General features: G+C 42.1%; 2 protein-coding genes across 5 annotated transcripts in view; one reads left to right on the plus strand and one right to left on the minus strand.

The window, feature by feature from the left end:
* The window catches only part of LOC119651507 (28S ribosomal protein S24, mitochondrial), a 35,177-nt gene that overhangs the window by 10,326 nt on the left and 3,681 nt on the right, over nt 1-21,170 (minus strand). The window lies entirely within an intron of this gene.
* Nucleotides 1-21,170, plus strand: part of LOC119651505 (unconventional myosin-Ib) — a 43,408-nt gene that overhangs the window by 5,785 nt on the left and 16,453 nt on the right. For 2 of the 4 annotated variants that reach the window (XM_038055127.1, XM_038055128.1), the window contains exons 2-18: nt 424-589; nt 643-758; nt 813-883; nt 953-1,221; nt 1,299-2,141; nt 2,205-2,268; nt 9,236-9,249; nt 9,508-9,592; nt 9,653-9,747; nt 9,815-9,962; nt 10,023-10,118; nt 10,436-10,659; nt 10,729-10,982; nt 18,355-18,491; nt 18,558-18,964; nt 19,099-19,248; nt 19,397-19,456. In XM_038055127.1, coding sequence (XP_037911055.1) covers nt 485-589; nt 643-758; nt 813-883; nt 953-1,221; nt 1,299-2,141; nt 2,205-2,268; nt 9,236-9,249; nt 9,508-9,592; nt 9,653-9,747; nt 9,815-9,962; nt 10,023-10,118; nt 10,436-10,659; nt 10,729-10,982; nt 18,355-18,491; nt 18,558-18,964; nt 19,099-19,248; nt 19,397-19,456 — 3,138 coding nt within the window. In that variant the 5' untranslated portion in view covers nt 424-484. The remainder of the gene's footprint in view (nt 1-423; nt 590-642; nt 759-812; nt 884-952; nt 1,222-1,298; nt 2,142-2,204; nt 2,269-9,235; nt 9,250-9,507; nt 9,593-9,652; nt 9,748-9,814; nt 9,963-10,022; nt 10,119-10,435; nt 10,660-10,728; nt 10,983-18,354; nt 18,492-18,557; nt 18,965-19,098; nt 19,249-19,396; nt 19,457-21,170) is intronic. The other 2 variants (XM_038055129.1, XM_038055130.1) reach the window with 1 other exon arrangement.

Consider the following 21,170-nt stretch of genomic DNA (forward strand, 5'->3'; position numbering starts at 1 on the left):
ATGCAACGATTGAGGCCAAGTTGAAAGCGTTTCCAGTTTCCGAGTTTAAGAAAGCGATGAATAAGCTACAATGTCGCGCCAATCAGTGTATTCGTCTTAAAGAAATTATTTTGAATAAAAATTAGTCTCAAAATTAATGGGACGCCCCTTGTATTCTCTTCGAATTCTTAGTTACTCTTGTTGTTACAGAAGGGGATACTTCTGGCAAATCGTATAATTCTATGGGGCGACGTTGACAACATTTGGCTCTATCCAGTTCGAAATCAGTCGACTCATAAAACTATTCCCTAGGCTTGTATCTAGGACTTCTTGTCTGGAATTGATTACATTTGTTGATTTTTTTTAATGAGGATTATTTGCGTTCGTACTCTAGTCACATTTACCACCCCCAATATAGTTTATATTCCATTTACCTTTGTATAGGAATGGTTTGCGGAAATAGTCTCTGCATCAAATCCAAAGCAGAGGAAAATTTTGAAGCAGAATGGAACAGGAAATTGGCACTTGGGACTCAGTTCTACTGGAAAACCTATCTGAGGACAACTTTATTAGCAATTTGCACCAACGTTATAAAAGAGATCACATATATGTATGTTATTGGTTAGTCGATAGCAAGATTCTAAATATTATCGTCTCTTTCAGACATACATCGGGACATCTCTCGTAGCTGTCAACCCCTTTAAGCCAATCATAAGTTACAATGCTGACTTAATTAAAACATATGGTAGTAAGGGAATTTTCCAACTACCTCCACATATGTATTTTAAATCCTGGATGATATTGAACTGTTCTAAATCGGCGTTCTTTTCCAGATATGGCCTAGCTAATTTAGCGTATCAATCTCTCAAGAACCAAAGTGAGGATCAGTGCATTATTTTAACAGGTAGAAGAAATATTCATTTAAAAGTAAGATTGGTGTACCTCATCGCCTAATCTTTTTTACATAATCTAGGGGAAAGCGGTTCTGGAAAGACTGAATCGTTCAAATCGATTTTATATTTTTTAACTCACATTCAAGACTCAAAGAAACCCAAATTTAAATATCATTTGCCGCGAAGGCGGAACTCAAGTTCTTGTTCAGCAATCATTTATTCACATCCCAATTCACGCGTGTCGACACCAAAGCGTCAATCGCCATCAGCAAACGTGGTGTTTTCAGATAAGCCTGGTTGCCTGGTTAAAGCTCGTTCGGAAAGTTCAGATCGCGCTACAATAAACAGGGTAAGTTGAATTCGCTCTATCTTCTCGGCATGGAAAACAACCAGCAGAAATTTATGATGATTTTTGATGAATTTCAGAAATTGTCACGCGAAAAGATGGTCGAGTTTGACTTTTCCCATCACAAGAGCTCCGAAAATATCTCACAACATTCGACTGGAACTCAAACCGTAGCGCCTAATAAATCATGTTTTAAACATAATCACATAGATACGCACGGTCGCTCGAAAACGCTAATCAATGTTGATTATTCTGTAAGAAAGTCTAACTGTGATTTAACAAAAGATATAAGCACGAATAGGATAAATGAAACATTTCCGCCACCACCACCATCAATATCAACAACATCATCGTCATCCCATTCACACACAAAACTAAGTTCATGCTGTTCAAATTTGAAGCCCTTGTCGAATACCATTAGCCAGGCACATCAACATGTTCCAAATCCTTCGTCTTCACTCTGTTATGAACATGCGAAATCGATTTCAAATCAGATTAAAATCGGCTGTAAACAGTGTAATCATGTGAAATACATCAGGCAACAGTTAAGCTTAGAAGACGATAATTATAGCAAGCAATCTCAACCAACTCAACATTATAGTAGTACATTGGGGCAAGGCAGCGGTCAACTACAAAAAACCAAGCTCGATTATACCCTCAATAAGGGTAGTTGTTCTAGTATTAATTGTCAGGGATCTCTAGGTTGCAATCCGGCCGATAATATTGCCAGAACGAATTCTAGAACATCGCTGATCGACACTTATCGATTGTGCCAACGTTTGGAGAAAGATGGTTCCGGGAGTAGAGCTTACACAGAATATTTAAAATATCAAAAAATACGTGATCAAGTGGCGTGCTCCACGGTTTTCTTGGAAGCTATGGGCAGTGCAACTACAACAAAAAATAATAATTCAAGTAGATATGTAAGTTGATATTGCAGTTGTCTTAACATTTGTCATATATAATTGATGTTGACATACTTGCAGGGAAAATTCTTCGATATAGAAATAGATTTTAAAGGGGATCCTATTGGTATCCATATAACACATTGTAAGTAATTTGAAGTTTTAACTTTTTTTTAAATTAGCCTTTATTGATATAATTTCATGCTGGGAAAAACGGTTCGATTTTTACAATTAATATTGAGATGAATGTGACAAAAGAACAAGCAGAACGTTACGATCAGATGAATGCAGTTAGTTGGTTAGTTTAGTTAAATGGGGGGAGCCGCAGCTCCGAGCACTCAGGCCATTATTAGGCCCATTGTACTATCCCCGTAAGTTCCCTATTCAATGGTTTCCCGCCTACGGTGTTCGCAGGCTTTAGCGAATCTGAGAACATTTTCAAGAGGCAGAGAGTGTGCAGATTCTTCATTGAAGAAAACCTTGCCAAGGTGTCTTCGTCTGAGATCTGAGGATGCCGGGCAGCTGCATAAAAAGTGCAAGGCTGTCTCCTCCTCCTCCTCACATTGGCTGCACACAGCCCAATCTTTTCCATATGGTAGTTTAAGGGGCAGTGTCCCGTCAAAAGCCCTACTAGGGTTTTCATGTCCCACTTCTTAAGGGACAACAAAAATGCCGCTCTAGTGGCCCTAGGCTCCTTCACAAGGATTTTCGCTTGTCGGCAAGAGTCCAAGTTTCTCCACTCGGTTGCGTGAATCCTTGCAATTTCACCCTTCAGAGTAGACTTGACAGTAGATGGTCGGATTCCAAGAGCTGGTTCTAGCCCCACCATTGTGAATCCAGACCCTCGGCGAGCCAGTCTATCTGCCCCCTCATTACCGGCGATGTTAGAGTGCCCCGGCACCCACATCAGGAATGTTTCGTTCAGTCGGCCAAGTTTCAGCAGCACCTGATGACAACTCCACACCAACTGGCTTGATATGTTGTTGCCATTTAGTGCTGATAATGCCGCCCGACTGTCGGAACAGATTCGAATGGTGCGACCCCTCCATTTTTGTCGCAGACATTCTTCTGCTACCAATGAAATGGCATATATCTCCGCCTGGAATATGGTTGTCATTTTTCCGAGGGGTCGGGCCAGTTCTATAATCGAATTCTCCGAGAACACACCTGCACCCGATCCATCCTCCGTGACTGACCCGTCGGTAAAGATTATTAGGTCTGTAATCTGAAAAGACTCATGGCCACTTGTCGACCATTCTTCTCTTTCGGTGATTACGACAGTGTATGTCTTTTCAACGAATCTGGAAACCATATGATCGGTCGGCATCAGGGCTACCGGATGTTTTCCAAGGAATTTCCAGATAGACGCATGCCCGTTGGAGTGGCCGCCTTTCCACGCCCCAATGGTATCGAGCCTATATGCGTCGTTGGCTGCTTTCCGTTTCACCTCCAAGTGAATGGGGGGTAAATTTAGGATAGCTTCAAATGCCGCAGTCGGCCTAGTACTCATTGCTGCAGTAATACTTAGGCAACCAAGTCTCTGAATCTGCGTTAGCAGCTTCCTGCTGTTAGCAAAGTTCAGTCTTGGCCACCAGACGATGCATGCATACATCAAAATGGGTTTTATTATGGATGTATACATCCAATATATCCGTTTAGATGAAAGTCCCTAGGTCTTACCTATCGCATTCCTACAGCACCAGAGCAATCTGCAGGATTTCTGGTATTGTTCCTGGATATGATGCTTCCACGTTAACTTGGAGTCGAAATGTACTCCTAAGTACTTGACTGTTTGTGCCAGCTGGATTTTCGCCCCTGCTAAGGTGGGTAGCGTCTAGCTGCCCCACCTGACGTTCCTAGTGAACATAACTAGTCCAGTCTTCCTAGCGTTCACCGTGAGTCCATTGCGAAGGCACCAGCTGTGGATTACATGCAGAGTTGCATTCAAGCGGTCACATACTGTGTCCGCAAACTTGCCGGTAATTATTACGGCTAGGTCGTCCGCAAGTGCTTGCGCGAAGACTTTTTTGTCCTCCAGGAGCCACAGCAGGGTATCCATCACCAAGAGCCATAACAGTGGAGAGAGAACCCCTCCCTGTGGGCAGCCCCTGAGACATCCTGCTTCAATAGACTTCTGGCCGGCCGATATGTGGATTTTTCTCCACTCTAGCATGTGAAGGATCCAACTGATTAGCAGCGGTTCGATTCCATGCTGTCTTGCCGCAAATGAGGCATAATTGAAGGCACCTTCGATGTCCATGAATGCGCCTAAGGCGTATTCTTTATCGGACATCGCCTTTTCAATTTTTGCCGTAAGTTCATGGAGTGCTGTCTCCGTGGATTTGCCTTTCTGGTAGGCGTGTTGCCTATGGTGAAATGGCCATTTAGGAATATGTGTATCCCTTATCAACCGATCTACTAATCTTTCTAGTCCTTTTAGCAGAAAGGACGTTAGGCTGATCGGTCGAAAGCTTTTTGCGTCTGTGTAGGTGGGTTTTCCTGGTTTGTGAATGAACAACACCTTCACATCCCGCCATTTAATTGGAATATAACCGTGTGCTAGGCATGCACGATATATATTCCGAATGTGTATACCCAGGGCATCCATTCCTTCTATTACTAGCGCAGGGATGATGCCATCCGGACCTGCAGACTTGTATCTATGAAACGAGTTAAATGCCCATTTCACTCGCTCCAGTGATACTATTTTGCATGCCAGATTCCAGTCTCTCGGTTGAGGGCTGTATGCACCTGTTGGCCCCGAGATTAGATTTTGGATGTTGCCTGGGAAGTGTACTTCAAGCAAATGATTTGCCGTTTCTTCATCGCTCTCTGTGTACTTCCCATTCTGTAAACGTAAATAACCCAGTTTCTGGCTACGTTCTTTGACCAGAATCCGCTTCATCTTTGAGGTTGCCTCAAGAGAGTTAGTCTCTTCGCAAAAGCGTCTCCAAGATGATCGTTTAGCCGATCTAATGCTCTTCTTAAGAGCCTTCTGTGCCTCTTTATAGCGATTCCAGCTAGTGCTTGATTCACCCTTCAGAGCACGATTAAGGAGCATCCTTGTCGTTCTCCTCTGTTTTGTCAAATCCGAGTTCCACCATGGTGTTTTACCCTTCTTTGGCATCTTGAGTGGACAGCTTTCTTCGAAAGCTTCTCTCATGCTAGTTGTGGTCATCTGGGTTGTCTTCTCAATTCCAGCAATGGATTTGATGCGCCTCCCGGGGATCGTGACTCGGGCGCTCAATTCTATTTGATACATTACCCAATCTGGCTTCCTCGGATTCCGAAATGGAGTGGGTGGAGGTAGATCCATGCCCATAACGAAATCAATGCGTCTGTGATCCGGGAGTGTGATATCGTTTGATACTCTCCACTCTCCGATCAGAGCCGCGATGTCAGGAGATGCCACCGTGATGTCGATGACCTCTCGCCTGACCACGTTGAAGAAAGTGGGTTCATTACCCACATTTAGGATCTGCAAATCGGTTCCTACTAGATACTCCAGTAGTCTCGATCCTCTTGCATTGATATTCGAACTTCCCCATCATATGTGGTCAGCGTTGACATCACATCCTGCTATTACCCCCATGCCTCTACTTTTAGCATATTGGATAGCTCTGATGAATGTTCCACTGGGAACGTCTTCTGCGTCGTAGGGGAAATATGCAGAGCACCATAGTATCTCTTTATCTCCCTGTTGACTTTTTATGGTTAGCTTAGCCGATATGGTGTCGCCATCACATAGGTCGTTAACCAGGTTAGCCTGGAAGACTTTGGAGACTACCATGCAGGTGCGGGGTCGATCGCTTCCATTGGCATACAAACAGATGAATGCAAGTGTTGGACAAATTTATTCTAACCCGTTGGCACTGCTATCTATGAAAACCAAAGTATTTGAAATTCAATTTTATACTTTAAGTGTTCGTTTTGATGCAACTGTGCTTTCTTAATTATGGCAGTAAAGCTAATTAACGGGAAGAGTGCGAGAGCATTTTGGATTTTGTTTTTCTGTACTGTATCCTGCTGGCTAGGACCCACTACTCTTTTGGCAAAAATTCTGCTGACATGGTATCGTGTTCTAGAAGAACTATTCTACCCTTTTATTAGCTGTAGTGTACCTAAAAAGTATAGTATGTCCATCAAGCCTATAATCGACTGGAATTTTAAGATGTTCCTACTTCTAGATGTTCGAGCCAGGCATCTGGTGTTAAGTATTCTCGCAGATGCCCTAACCTATGCTACTCCTCGGTATCAGTTATTATTGCTATATATATCTAGCATAGTATGTTCTGGTTTCAACACCATTTCTTTCTTACTATGAACTTACAAATCACCAAAACCCTTGTAGTTTACCGGCATATGTCCACCGTTACAGCTTGTTCAAGAATTTTCCTGTCGGGCGTGGCATTTTGCTCACGAATTACCCATTAAAAAGAACCCAATTGATTTTTTCCCTCCACTAGTCATGTAAAAAACCTTACTTTTCGACATTATCTTTGTTTTTCCTGCTTTGGATGTGCCATTTCTGAGATTCACTGTCCGAAATAGGACGATGTATTTTTGGGGGGCTTGACTTTCAGGCCCTGAATGAATTGAAGAATGATAGAAAAACAAAATAATTATGAATATGAATATGAATTTTGTGAAATTTTTACTACTTTTTACGGTATCTTTAAGTGAGCACCTACCGTGTAGGAATAATCTCACGATTGTCTTCGGACACGGATTAATTTGGAGACCACAATCAGAGTATCGTCGGGACTAGAACAGCATAAACTGTGTACAGGTTCAGCATTCATACCACTGAATACGAGGCTTATCTAAACCTCTGCCATAACTATGGGATGCAGCGACAAAGTTGTACAGCGCACTTAAGCCCACAAAAAGATCTTCTGGGGCATATGCTTGCTCTCAGAGGGCCGTCCTGGTTAACCTGGATAAATTCCTGTGAGACTTCTTGGCACGAGCCACTTCAGATGAATCCCTTGCAGACTCGAGTCTAGGCCTAGGCCTCAGAACATTCGCCTTCCGCATCCAAGACTAGTAGGGCAATGTGAAGACAGCGTCTCCTGGTGACATTACTTGGAGATTTTCCTCTGGCCATTTGGTGTTAACTCAGCAGACAGAGTCGCTGCTTCCACGCCAGCTCTGAGCACGAGGATTTTTTTGACGTGGAATATTTCAGGATTTGATGGATGTCGGAAGGTCCAGCATGCAGGTTTTCACAGAAAAATAATGGCGTTCCTGTTGTTTCCGGCTGTATTTTTTTTAGTTCAATCGCCAACCTTGTGCCCTTTTTTCCAATAACAATGGCATTTATACTTAAATGAGACAAATTTTTCTGAGGGTTCCCCTTTTTGCCACTCTTACCCACTGGGTTTTTCGTTCGTAGGCCTCTCCGTTTGCGAACAACTCATTGAAATTATTTTCCCGATTTTCATTCTTTTTTGAACCATTTACCACAAGAATTTTGAGTGTATCGGCGGGGCAGTGAATGTGTTAATACGACAGCCGCACTATCTATGAGCATCAAAGTAATTCAAATTCAATTTTAAACTTTAACAATCGCTTTATAATAATCATAGATGGCGAAACCATCTAATTTGAGTTGCGACGTGTTACAAAATTTAGTTTCAAGACCCAGGTGCGGTCTTGAAACTAAATTTTCTAACTAAGATACAGTGAAGTCCTCAGTGTTTTACGTAGGTACCTGTCTTGAGACTTAATCCTACGGTCCTCTTAAGACACGGATTGATTTTGTAACCACAATCAGAGCCCCGCTGAGACAAGCGCAACGGTACCAGTCTATACCAAGTGCATGGCTTAGCATTCATACTGGTGGATGCAAGAATTACCTAAATCTCTACCGAACTATGGAGTACGGCATCCGTGTTGATACGCAACACCACGTCGAGGCCCGAAGGTCTCTTCTCGCTTGAGCACAACCACAGCCACCATGAAACTCCCACAAGGGGGCCAACCGCAACCAACCGAGTTGTACTCAGATACGACAGGAATTCTCCTGAAGTATAAGAGTCCAGCGGCTACCTCGGTTCCCATGGTACCAGTATACCTCTGGTAAGGTTTCGTGACCGAAGCCACTTCAGATGAGTTCCCGTGCAGACTCGGGTCTGATCGCCCTTGTTAGGCCTTGGAGCATTCGCCTACTGCATCACGGCCGGCAAGCCAATGCGATACAGCGGTTCCTGGTGCCACCACGTGGAGGTTCTCCTCGGCCACTTGGTTTTGGTTCAGCCGACAGGGTTGCCGCCCCGTCTTCCTCCCCGCTACCTCAGAGCACCTAACTAAGATACAAAAACATTTGCAGTTAGGACGACTAATATCCGACATTGAATATGCATTTATTGAAACATTTGGTTGAATGGGCAGTACATTTTCGGCTATAATAGCGAAAGAAATCTTCTCAAAGTTGATCAAACTAAAAATAAAAATACGAAACGAAAGGTTTACATTTAATGGCTTCCTCTTTAGTTTCTGTCCCATTCAGAAAGGGGATCGGCTTACCTTGATCGTTTACTGGTCTGGATGTAGTCGCGAGGCCTTGAGGTCACTATCCATCGTATTAAGCCACCATTGGTTCGGGCGGTCCACGCCATTAGCAAGTGAGTTCTCGCCAGCTCGTCCTTTTTTCCAACAACCAACCAAGGTACCCTTCTCGCAATTTTCCCACGATAGGTGCAACCCAATATCAAACGCGAATATCCTCATTTCAGAGGTGATCATGCCGTGTTACGCCACTATTCCAACGTAACATCTTTGTCGCAATTACCGCGGGGCGCCGTCCATTGTCTTTACTGACTAATTCCAAAAAATAAACAAAGTAAAACTTTTGCCGGTCGGTTTGCTCTGATCTTAATTGGGAAGAGTAGTGGTAAAAATAAAGCTTGATTCTTCTCCATTTACACTTCTTTTTTTGATGATTCAACAGAAATATTGAACCGGTCAAAGAAAGGTCCTATTATGGTTGCAAAATTAAGTAAGGGAAATGAATCGAAATTGCATACATATATGCGAAGAATTATATAATAATGAAGTAAATTGAAGAAAGCATAACTGACATTTTTAACTTTTCTGTTTTCTGCATACAGACATGTTGGAGAAGGTAATTTGGCGAATGATAAGTTCACTTTTAAAAAGTCTACGGTTGTATTGTTTGGAGTTCTCATTGTACGACAACATGTCGGGCCATGCTAGATTTATAGGAAGGGATGTTTTTTGTTATGAATAACAGACTTTAAATCCGACAACCGTAGATTTTTCTTGCCACTTTATTTTTGGTTGGGAAATTCGCAAGCTATTCCTTTCCAGTCGTCGATACTATATGTTTATATATCAATAATGCCATTGTTATCATTTACAGACACGTATAACACAAATAAACTGTGGAGAGCGCAATTTTCATATATTTTATCAATTATTACTTGGTGCTGATATTCAATTTTTAAGTAAGTGCATGAGTACAAGAGATATTACCAGAATATATTTAGCATTGATGTTTTTCGCAGAATCACTGAAATTGTACAGAAATTTAGACAAATATGAACTGTTGAAGAATACCTCGGGAACAGAAGATGATAAAAATAATTTCTATTTCACAAAGGTAGGCTTTGATTTCTTTTCACGATGGTCAATAAGCTATCCAAATACTTTTTATTATACTGTTCTAGAAATCGTTGGAAACATTAGGTTTTGCGTCAGACGAAATTCATTCCATATTTAGGATGTTAGCTGTTGTTTTAAAATTGGGGAATTTCGTGTTTGTACCAGTGACGAACATCGATGGAAGTGAAGGATGTCAGGTTTCAAATGATTATGGTAATTTATTCGAATTAAATCTTCTAGAATTATCAAGTGTTAATGATTTTTATTTAACAGAACTTCAGGAAACAGCTCAGTTATTGAATTTAGATGCTCAAATATTACTAAATTGCCTTACTAGAGCTAATCCGTTATGGGTGCATGAGGATAATGGTAATTATTGTTATTTGATCCGAATAGTATAGTCGAATATGCAGCTTGAAAATGTGGACTCATGATAAATATTCTTCACTAAAGTTTTCATTTTTTCAATCTTCAATTAATGACTAAATCCTTGAATGGCATTCAGCCTTATCCAATTGTAGATAGTGCACCAACAAAATTTTTATATTTCGTTTCGGTTCTTTAAGAGCCAAATCTCTTTATTTAGTTTAAAATATCCATTCTAAACGATAAGAATAAAAATAGATGCTTATTACTACCTCCAAATAACCTCCTAATATCCTTTCTCATTATTTTCATTCATAAAGGAACTGAGCTCGATGCTCGTCAGGCATCTCTAACCCGTAACACTTTGTGTCGGACCCTATATGGTCGCCTATTCACATGGATTGTAAATCGAATAAATGACAACTTGAAGTCGACACAACGTGAAAAGAATTTAGCTTTACTTGACTTTTACGGTTTCGAAATTTTAGATAATAATTCTTTTGAACAATTGGCTATAAACTACTGTAATGAGAAATTGCATCAGGTAATTTTTTATTGATAATATCTTCGACATTTATGAAGTAATTACGTTTCTTTATTCCTCATATGAAAGAGTTTTCTACAAGGTATTTTGAAATATCGTCAAGAGTTGTATGTTCGGGAAGGTCTTGAGTGGTCACGAATAGATTTCTTCGATAATGCATCGATTTGTGAATTAATAGACAAGTCAAATTATGGAATATTAAGTTTGCTCAATGAACCACATGTAACAACAAATGAAGCGTTGCTGGTCCGTATTCAACAGTGTTGTGCAGGACATCCAAATTTCATCAGTTCGTCGTGTATGATGACCACCATGAGTTTCAAGTAAGTTTCAAACAATGTCTGCAGAGACTAATACTTTTTAAAAAGAAATAAAATTTCCCCAAAAGATTATACATTGTTCTGTCAGTCGATGCGTATAGCGAGAAATGTTAGGCCGCTAAAACTGGTAACACTGCGTACGGAGAGTACCCAACCATATCCTACTTACGTCAGACTTTCAGCTGCCGGTAAACGAATGATTCGTTTTAAGGACGTTAGCTCGATACCGCGAAACAGCTCATGTGGTTGAGAGGTCACAGGAGGGGCGCCCGCGCCATACGCCGCCTGAATGTCGTGCATGAGCGTGTTCGTCGCAATCCTCTCCGCAAGCAAAAACGAACGTTGGCGGAAATGGGCGTTTCAACTCGAAGTATGAGTCGAGAAGATCTCGGTCTCGTTAGCCATATGTTAACGAGACTGAATGAAATACGACGAACTCGGGGTGCTGCTCTTCTGTAACGATTTTCCGGTAAAAAATTTCGCAAAATTCTATTTTCTGATGAAACAATTTTTACCACCAAGGAAAAATTCAACCGACAAAATGATCACAATTGTTATGAAGCCAAAGAAGATGCTCCACGAGTCCAACGTCGTCACCATCCGACTTCTGTCATGATATGTTGGGGCGTCTCATATCATGAAGTAACTGATATTCATTTCTGCGAGGCCAGCGTCAAAACCAATGCAAGCGTGTATGAAAAGATGTTAGAGGATGTAGTCGAGCCATTGAATGAATCTATTCGCTGGAGAGCCGTGGTGCTTCCAGCAGCACTCGGCTCCCCGCTCACAAAGCCAAGATATTTCAGCAGTGGTTAGCGGCGCATGTTCCTTCATAACCGCGGATGAATGGGCCTCAGGCTGCCGAGATTTGAATCCTCTGGACTACAGCCTTTGGGCTAAGTTAAAGGATCGAGCGATCGAACATACACAGATTTGGAGAGTTTGAAGACCACCATCGTGCGTGCAGCTCGAGAACTGCCGCTTCATACCATGCGTGAAGCGATCCATGCATGGCCTCACAGACTTCGAGCCTGTATAGCTGCTAGCGGTGGCCATTTTGAATATATTTTTTTTTTCTATTGAAAGCTCTATGTTTCCCTTTTCTAATGGTGTCCTTTTCGATTGATTTGGTTTATTTCTTCGTGAGAAATAAAGATTTGTTTGACTGACAGAACTTCTGGCATTCCTTCACGCGGCTGATCAAGTCTCATACTCCTCTCCTTGTGTCTACTCATTATGTAGATTTCAGCCGCTCTACTCAATACGTAGGACTTCAAACACTGCCTAGTTCCTATTTGCGGAAATCTCTCTTATATTTTTCCATTGAATTTCAGTTTATTTCAGAAGATGATTTATTGTTTTACCACTGCTGGCATTGCACTACACTTCCGATTGGAACATTTGACTTACTCCGCTGGATGAGGGACGAAGACGGCTACAACTTCTTACCAGGGCAAAGGCAACTCCTAAGACGCTGCCCCACCTCTGCCCTGAGAGCAGCCAAATTTTGGTCCGAACTATGGGCGGATTTACGCTGAATATAATTCGTACCCCTGTTGTATTTTACGGGTTATAAAAAGGGAGCATACAACACCTGCGAGCCGCTTCGATCACGCTGCACAGGTGAGGCAGCGTCTGAGGAGTTGCCTCTGCCCTGGTAAGAAACCGTAGCCATCTTCGCCCCTCTTATCATTTTTGAACTTTTGACAAAAAGAAGAGTCCATGGACCACAAAGATTGAGAGCAAGTTGCTCTCCATTTGGTCGGGTCCGACAATTAATGGATGCGAACTTAGGACTCCTCAATCCCTAAAAAAAGAATTCGCGCTTTACTGGAAAATTGATAGACTTCGTTTCCGAATTGCAACCCTTGTGATGCTCCCTTAAACACATTGCTTCGCACAATGTCTTTGATGAGTACATGAAGATGTAACACACTATAATACAGGGTGCGGCAGCATAACTTCCTTTTTTCAAAACTCAATAAAAACTATTGTATGCATCGGAAAATATTTATTTGTTTTTTATAATGTAGGTACATGTCTAAAGTTTTTATTTACATTGTTTTGAACATCAAATCTGTTAGGTGACGTCCCCCATTCTCCATACATTGCGTAAACCGATTTCTGGCGTTTATCATGACTCTTGTTAGCATAGCAGGTGTTATGTTGGCAACTTCTTGGATGTTGGTCTTCAAATCTTGTAGGGTTCTTGGACGGTTCATATAAACACGGGATTTCAAAAAACCCCATAGAAAAAAATCACAAGGGGACAGATCGGGAGAGCGTGCCGGTCATTCCAAATCGCCTCTAATTGAGGTAAGGCGCTCTGGAAAGTGTTCCCTCAAAACAGCCATCGATGCTCTTGAAGTGTGTGCTGTTGCACCGTCTTGTTGGAATCAAGTGTCCCCCAAATCCAAATTTTCTAGCCGTGGGAAAAAAAAATTGTGTAGCATGTTTGCATACCGGTCCGAATTCACTGTCACTGTAACCTCATTTTCCTCAAAAAACCAGGGACCAATAATTCCAACTGAGGAAATTGCACACCACACTGTGACTTTGGGTGAATGCAAAGGCTTTTGATGCAATTCTCGAGGGTTGGTGTCAGCCCAGTAGCGCATGTTTTGTTTGTTAACCGACCCACACAAATGAAAATGGGCTTCATCGCTAGAAAAAACAATAGCACCCTCGGAAACGACATCAAGAAGAAGCTCACACGCGTTCATCCGAGAATTGAAGTCACGTTCTGAAAGTTCCTGCACTATCGCCATCTTATAGCGATGAAAATGAAGATCATCACGAAGAATTCTTCTCACAGAACAATCGGATAGCCCAAGGGCAGATGTGTGTTTGCGCGCAGAACGCCGTGGCGATCACAACATTGACGCTCTCACTGCTTCAATGTTCTCAGGTGATCTAACGGGCCGAGGGACTCCAGTTCTTCCTTTGTCGCACTTGCAGTTTGTCTGGATGTAGTGACCCAGTTAACAATTAATTTGCGGTCTGGGACGGGAGCCAACGGGGCTAAATTAAAGCGATTCCGAAATGCACGCTGTGTTGCAATAACCGAACATCCGCTTGAAAAGTAAACCTCAACGGCAAAGGCACGCTCCTCACTATTCCAACGCATGATGGCGACTGAACCGTGTCGGGACAAAACTTTACAGTATCCCCTCTTGAACGAGACCACTAGCGCTCCGCTATGACATCAACTAACTGAGTCGCGCGCATTTTAAAAAAGGAAGTTATGCTGCCGCACCCTGTATATTCTCCCAACAGGAATACCGTTCTGGCTTTCCTTCACGCGGCTGACCAAGTCTCAGACTCCTCTCCTTGTGTCTACTCAATACGTAGATTTCAGCCGCTCTACTCAATACGTAGGACTTCAAACACTGCCCGAAACTATTTGCGGAAATCTCACTTATACATTTCCGTTGAATTTCAGTTTATTTCAGAAGACGATTTGTTGTCTTACCGCCGCTAGCGTTGCGATGCACTCCACTTCCGATCCGAGCATTTGATTTACTCCGTTGCTCCTATTAAGAATTGCCTTCTCACGATTTCTCCTTTCACCTGCTAACCTTGAGCAGAAAAAGGAGATAAATTCCGCAACTACCGCCATGCCTTCACACATAGTACAGACTCGTCCAAGCTTAAGCGTCACTCAAGAATTACGTCAAATCGTAGTTCGCCTCTTCGTTCATTAATTTTTTAGCTTCGTTCCCAAGTTCCATGCTACACAAACAATACACATGGAAAAAATATCTACCAAAATCATCCCTGCAGTAAGGCTTGATAGGATATCGATAAATTCAGTATGATCGGTGTCTGGTTAGTAAGTATGGAGGTTGGCGCGAGTACAATGGGCCAACACGACCTGAGTGCTCAGAAGCTGTAGCTTCTCCCCACCATACACGCAAGTATGGAGGTGGAAGCTAAACGTCGGCGCCCAGCCTGAGTCAATCACTTCCTTAAACACAAATTTAGATCTGCTGGATTAGGCCTGATTTTACCAGTCGGTTTTTGTTTTGAATACATATAATTCATACCCAGTCATGTATAGAAGGAGGCAAACAACACCTAGTAACCACTTTGGTCACGCTGCTCCCAGGGCAGATGTAGCGTCTGATGCGTTGTCTCTGCTCTGAACGAAACCGTTGCCTATTTTTGAAATAAATTTGAAAAGAGGAGTTCGTGGACCAAAAACAGATGGAGAAAGTTTCTTTCCAATTGACCCGGCCCGCCCACAGTGGATGACGGACTCAGGACTCCCCCACATCCTTAAACACAAACTAAGATAACCTGTGTCCGGATAGCTCAAGTGGATAGAGCGTTGGGCTGTCGTAGCGAAAGGTCATGGTTTAAATCTCACTAGTGGCAGAGGGATTTGTTATCGTGACTGGAACTCGGATACTAGTCGACTCAGCTGCGAATGAGTACCCAAGTCAAATCTGGGTAATAATTTCGGGCGAACGCAATGCTAACCACACTCCTACAGTATACTGTAGTGTACAGTTACAGTCTTGAATAAAGTGCTTTAACACACTACAAGGCCCTGATCCAGTATAGATTGTTGCACAAACGATTATTATTAGCTTTGTATCCAACCTCATTGAAATGCAGTTTAAAGCTAAGTTTTGAGGTATTTTAATGATAGTTCTGAACCGATGATATCCTTCCTCTTTTGTTTGTTACCTGACTTCAGTGACCATACGCCACCAATTATGATGCTGTGCTTCTTTAGTTAACCTATCTAACAGAAACGCGAACTCTGGTGTGGTCGTGTTTAGTTCCGCCGGGCCGGCAACTGTAATGTCCACATCATCAATCATGATGTGTTATTAGTTATTGGATAACACGGTTTCCAAATGCTCACAATGCAGTTTTTCCATTTGCGTCTATTACCCAAACACCGTAGTACACCCTAGTAGAAGTTTTTATATTTGCGATTGCCCCAACGGCTCCCCTATCTGCATAGCAAGTTCTTGGCAACTCTAGGATTCTCATTTACACAACGCATTGAGGCGGATATCATCTCCTTGAAGTTTAGATTCACGATCACGATCTTTTTTACAGAGCAATAAGCAGCGAGGAGGGTTCTTATTACAATCTTTCAACAAATGTTTCTTCGGCACATCTGCAGTCTGGAATTGATGCAGTTCCTTGCTATGTGTCTAAAGCTGATACATTTAAAATATGATTTCATGGATATTTTATTGCGTGACCGGCACCGTATCCATTTGAAGCCAAACCCACTGAGATTACTTTTTTGCGAATGCCACACACGTAGTGATGATAGCTCTCTGCGTTCATTCATATGCCTGCATCTCCCACATTCCACTCTTTCACACTTTCCAGTCTTGTTTCTTAAGAGCAGATTTCCTCCGTTGTCTAGGTCTTTAAATTCAACCCTAAGTAGTGAACATTTCATGTCTTTCTCGCCTAGCGTTTATTCGTTTTTTTTGTAGGTCGAAAAGTTCACGTTTTTTTGCGGCATAGTTCAAACACTCCTGTGGTTTGCCTTATTCACGTCACATTGCCGTCAAGAGGCTGGCAGCAGAGTCCTCCTTGACTCTGAGGAGAGAATATCAACGTAGTACATGCCTTCTTTTGTTGCGTCTACTATTCCAAATCTGTTCTTTCCTCCTAATTTAGCCTTGGACTTTTTATTGGCTTAGCGAAAGTCCCTACTGGACCTTTTTCTCTCCAATTGTCAGCACTCCCACCTCCAATGTTTGCGAAACTTTGCTAAGGGAGTTTTACTGCTTTGCATTCTTAAAATGATTTCTCCTGTAGGACAGCAAATTAGGTTTATATTTGCGATAGTATTTCTCTTAACCTTATTTCTGCTTTCATAATGCACTCCACCAGACGTTGAATTCTTCCATTCTGATAGAGTCTGTGTTGGGGACGTCGTTTTACTTAGACCGGGCAGTTCCATTCTTTTCCGGAACTGTTCGAGGTGGTGTCGAATTTTGTTGGCAATGGTTTTCCGAGCCCAACATTGAAAGATTGGGTTGTTGTATTCAAACGTGACCGCAGCAACGAGACGTTCGAGATGGCCTAAAACTGCAATCACTGACAATAAAGTCGCTCCAATTAACCAAATGGTGCTAGATGACGGCCGAATAAACTTTATGAGAAAGCAAAAATAATGAACATAATCAAAGAATGTCGGGTGCCATGTTTATTCACTCCAAACACAAAAAGTGTTTAAATTTCTTCTTTTTAATTATGAAGTTAAAACTGTCATTCGAAGGACTAGGATTTTCATCGAATGAGGAGCCTTTTTCACAGAAAAAGTCGAAAGTACTATTTTGGCGGGTTGAAAGAATTTGAGAATGAAAAGAGGGACGAAGACGGCTACAGTTTCTTACCAGGGCAAGGGCAACTCCTCAGACGCAGCCTCACTTCTGCCCTGGAAGCAACGTGACCAAAGCGCCTCGCAGTTGCTGTACACTTCTTTTTATAATTCGTAAAACACAACAAGGGTACGAATCATTTTCAGCGTAAATCCGCCCATAGTTTGGGCCAACACTTGACCGGACCTAAACAATTTTTTTTAGGGATTGAAGAGTCCCACGTCCGCATCCATCTAATGTCGGACCGGACCAAATGGAGGGCAACTTGTTCCCAGTTTTGAGTTAAGACCCAAAGTTCAAAAATGAAAAGGGGGACGAAGACGTCTACGGTTTCTTACCAGGGCAGAGACAACTCCTCAGACGCTGCCTCACCTCTACCCTGGGGGCAGCCAAGTTTTGGTCCGAGAGGGCTGGGCTGTCGTAGCAAAAGGTCGCTGTTCAAATCTCACTGGTGGCAGAGAGATTTGCTATCGTGAATGGATGTCAGAAACCTGTCAACTCAGCTGAGAATGAGTACCTGAGTCAAATCAGAGTAATCATCTCTGGCGAGCGCGAGGTAGGGGGTAGGTATCAGTGGCCGCTCCGAGGAGCCCAATTAGCGCTTTGGTGCGCCGTTTTGATGCCACAAACTCCTAAGACCGTGACTGTTGTTATGGAAGCAGGGAAGCAGAGTCCAGCCGGCTCGGATCTTCAGAGCCAGCCGGTAGCATTCACGAAGGAAAGCAGCTCTCCGACCCAGCAGCTAGAAATCTCTCTGATGTCCCCAAAGAATGGTTTACCCAGTGACCGCAGCCTGACTCTAGCCAGAGCTGGGCAATCGCAGAGAAAGTGCATGAGGGTCTCCCTTCCTTCTCCGCAGCTTCGGCAATGCGAGTTGTAGGGTATGCCGAGCCTAGCGGCATGGTCCCCTATGGGCCAGTGCCCCGTGCAGAAGTGCATGATGATATAACATACTATACAATTTACACAACTAACTAAACTATTTATTAAATTAATCAAACTAAAAATTATTTCAGAATTCGACACTTTGCCGGTGTTGTAACATACTCGATACATGGATTTCTTGAGAAAAATTCTGACGTGTTAGCAAAAAGTATAAGTGCTGGACTATTTCAAAGCAAAATGTCACTAGTACAAAGTCTTTTCCCAGAAGGTAAGTTTCAATTCACGTATGGCAGCCTCTAGGCTATTATAATCAAAGTTAATTGCAATTCCACAGGCAATCCTAAACGTACATCAAAGAAACCAACTAGCTTAAGTTCAAACCTGCGTACACAACTACAAACGCTTTTATCGATAATTAATAATCGTAGAAATCATTATGCGTTTTGTATCAAACCGAATGAGAGTAGACAACAGAAATGTTTTGAATTAGCTTTGGTACAACATCAAGTGCGTTATATGAGCTTGATGCCTTTAGTGAATCTATACCGAACCGGTCACTGTTTTCATATGACACATGCAAAATTTTTTCAACGTTATAAACTTTTGAACTCTGTAACGTGGCCACATTTCGATCGTGGAAATATAGTTGAAGGGATCGCTCTAATTATAAGAAATGTACCATTACCATCAGCAGAATTTACATTAGGAACAAAACATGTTTTTATCAGGAGTCCAAGAACAGTAAGTTGACTTTCGAATTTCGTACAGTTTACTTTATATAACTGTTTGTTCAGAATATTTAAATTTCTGACAAATTTAAGAGAGTGTAGCCTAGCCTCCTAATATTAAAAGTATAATATTAACTTTGAAAACAGGTATACGAACTGGAAGAATTTCGCAAAGGTCGTCTGGACGATTTAGCTGTTCTCATTCAAAAAACCTTCCGAATGTATATGAAAAGAAAAAGATTTTTACAGCTTCGTGAGAGCCAAATAATAATATCAAGTGCCTGGAGGACCTGGCGGGTATGTATAAAATTTAGCAAAAATTAATACGGAGCCACTTTTCTTGCAAACTTGACATAAGTCGGTTTATCAGGATATATTTAGAAAATTATGTGTGAGATGCATGATGGATGTTTTGCATGCGATTCTTCTTTTGTTTTGTATTTAGGAATGTCGATTTGGTGTTCCATTTACAGGAAGAAGACATCTTTGGAGTTTATATCGCATTGTAAGTATGCGTTGAATCACATTGGTGTCAAAAGCTAGCAATAGATTGTTGAGCAGAGCAAGTTCTCTATGGTTGTCGTGTTAATATTTATCTGTGAAATCTAATCTTGAAGTAGTTTTAATCGCTTTTGTAATTCTTAAATGAATAAATGAGTGTAGTTCTTGTTCGCCCTACTGTATCTACTTCCACAGACATTGGGCCTTAAAATCTTGATTCCTGAGGGGCAGTCATTTTGGGGATATCAAATGCGTTTGGAAACCAATCCAATTTCAGGATGCACTTAACGCGGATGTTTATAGACACAAGAGAAATCGATGGTAGAATGTTAACTTGTTAAAAATTTTCCTCTCCAGTTTCATACCAAGCCATGGATATTTCTATCACTTGCCTCGTTTATTATAAGAACTAACCATTTGTAATGAACTTAAATAAATACGAGGATCAGACGATTATCGTCAGTGGCCGACAACGACCTAGAGGGCAGAGCTATCCCAGAAACCTAAAAAGTTGGCGAAATTGGCCCGCAAAGACTAAAGCTCCATCAAAGTGCTCGGTGACACGTTCTTGGAGGGGAGGTCACGTCTATTTCGATGCGTGGGTCCGCACCAGATTTCAAAATAGACAACAACAAGGAATACGCGACGGCCTCACGAAAAAAAACCAGAACGCGAGCTAAAATTGAAAAATAAAAAAAAAACGGCTCGACCGCGAACGAATGGCTTTCATTAACGTTGTGTTTATTGTCCGAAAAGCAGAATTAGCACCAGCCGCTCAACATCGACTTCTGGACGAGAGTGACAACCTCAAAAAAAAAACACCACAAATCGCAAGCTCTAGCAATCACGATCGAATCGCCCACTTTGTTTCTCGGAAGGCATCCAGGAAACAATAATATTCACGAGATGTTATGTCGCTGAGCAATTTCTTTTTTTATCGCCTCTGAAAATCGCATCCGCTTTCGTAGAATTCAAAAAAAATCGCAACAATCGTAAGTCGACCCACCAACTTTCTAAACCACGGGCAAATGGTGTTTTTTGAAGGTGCCCGGAATATTTATTTCTGGAATGATGTAATCGCCGACGCACCTATTCATTGGCCACAGGAGCGCGCGCTATCAACTCCAAGATACAGTTAATTGTTAACGTGACGGGCTCGCGCTAATTCTTAGACAGTTAGGCACTGACGGATTTGGCGACAAGTAGCTAGAGTCGAATCAATATTTATCGCGAATTTTTTCACAGTTGGTGGAAGTATTTCACGAGTACTCGAGAAAACGCACTAATTCACACAGCGCGCTGCTCCCGTCCTTGTTTCCTCCTCCAACTCCGCTTTCTTCGTATTTTTTACAAACGCATAGCGAAACATTAAAACTTTGCTCGAGACGTTCAATTTGTGCACGTAATCCTTTCGAAACATTCCTAACATTTGCCCCAAGTCTGATTTTGTTGCAAAATTCATTAGTACTGATGTTACAGCTTCGTAGTAATTTGGTAAGCGAAATACAGTTGGGGTCTCTGGGTGGTCAAAGGGTAGTATAGGTCCCGGGGCGAAACGTCGATTGGTACCCACGATGGAGCATAAAACCTGGGAAATGCCTGCTGAACCAACACCAACAGCTCTACTACCAAACCCTATCTCCACCTCCACGTGGTGACCGCTGCGAGCTCTTTCTTAACGAAAAACTACAGATGGAGAAGGATGAAGGCGAGTCTCC

This window comes from Hermetia illucens, chromosome 3 (assembly GCF_905115235.1).
Source record: "Hermetia illucens chromosome 3, iHerIll2.2.curated.20191125, whole genome shotgun sequence".
Lineage (NCBI taxonomy): Eukaryota > Metazoa > Arthropoda > Insecta > Diptera > Stratiomyidae > Hermetia > Hermetia illucens.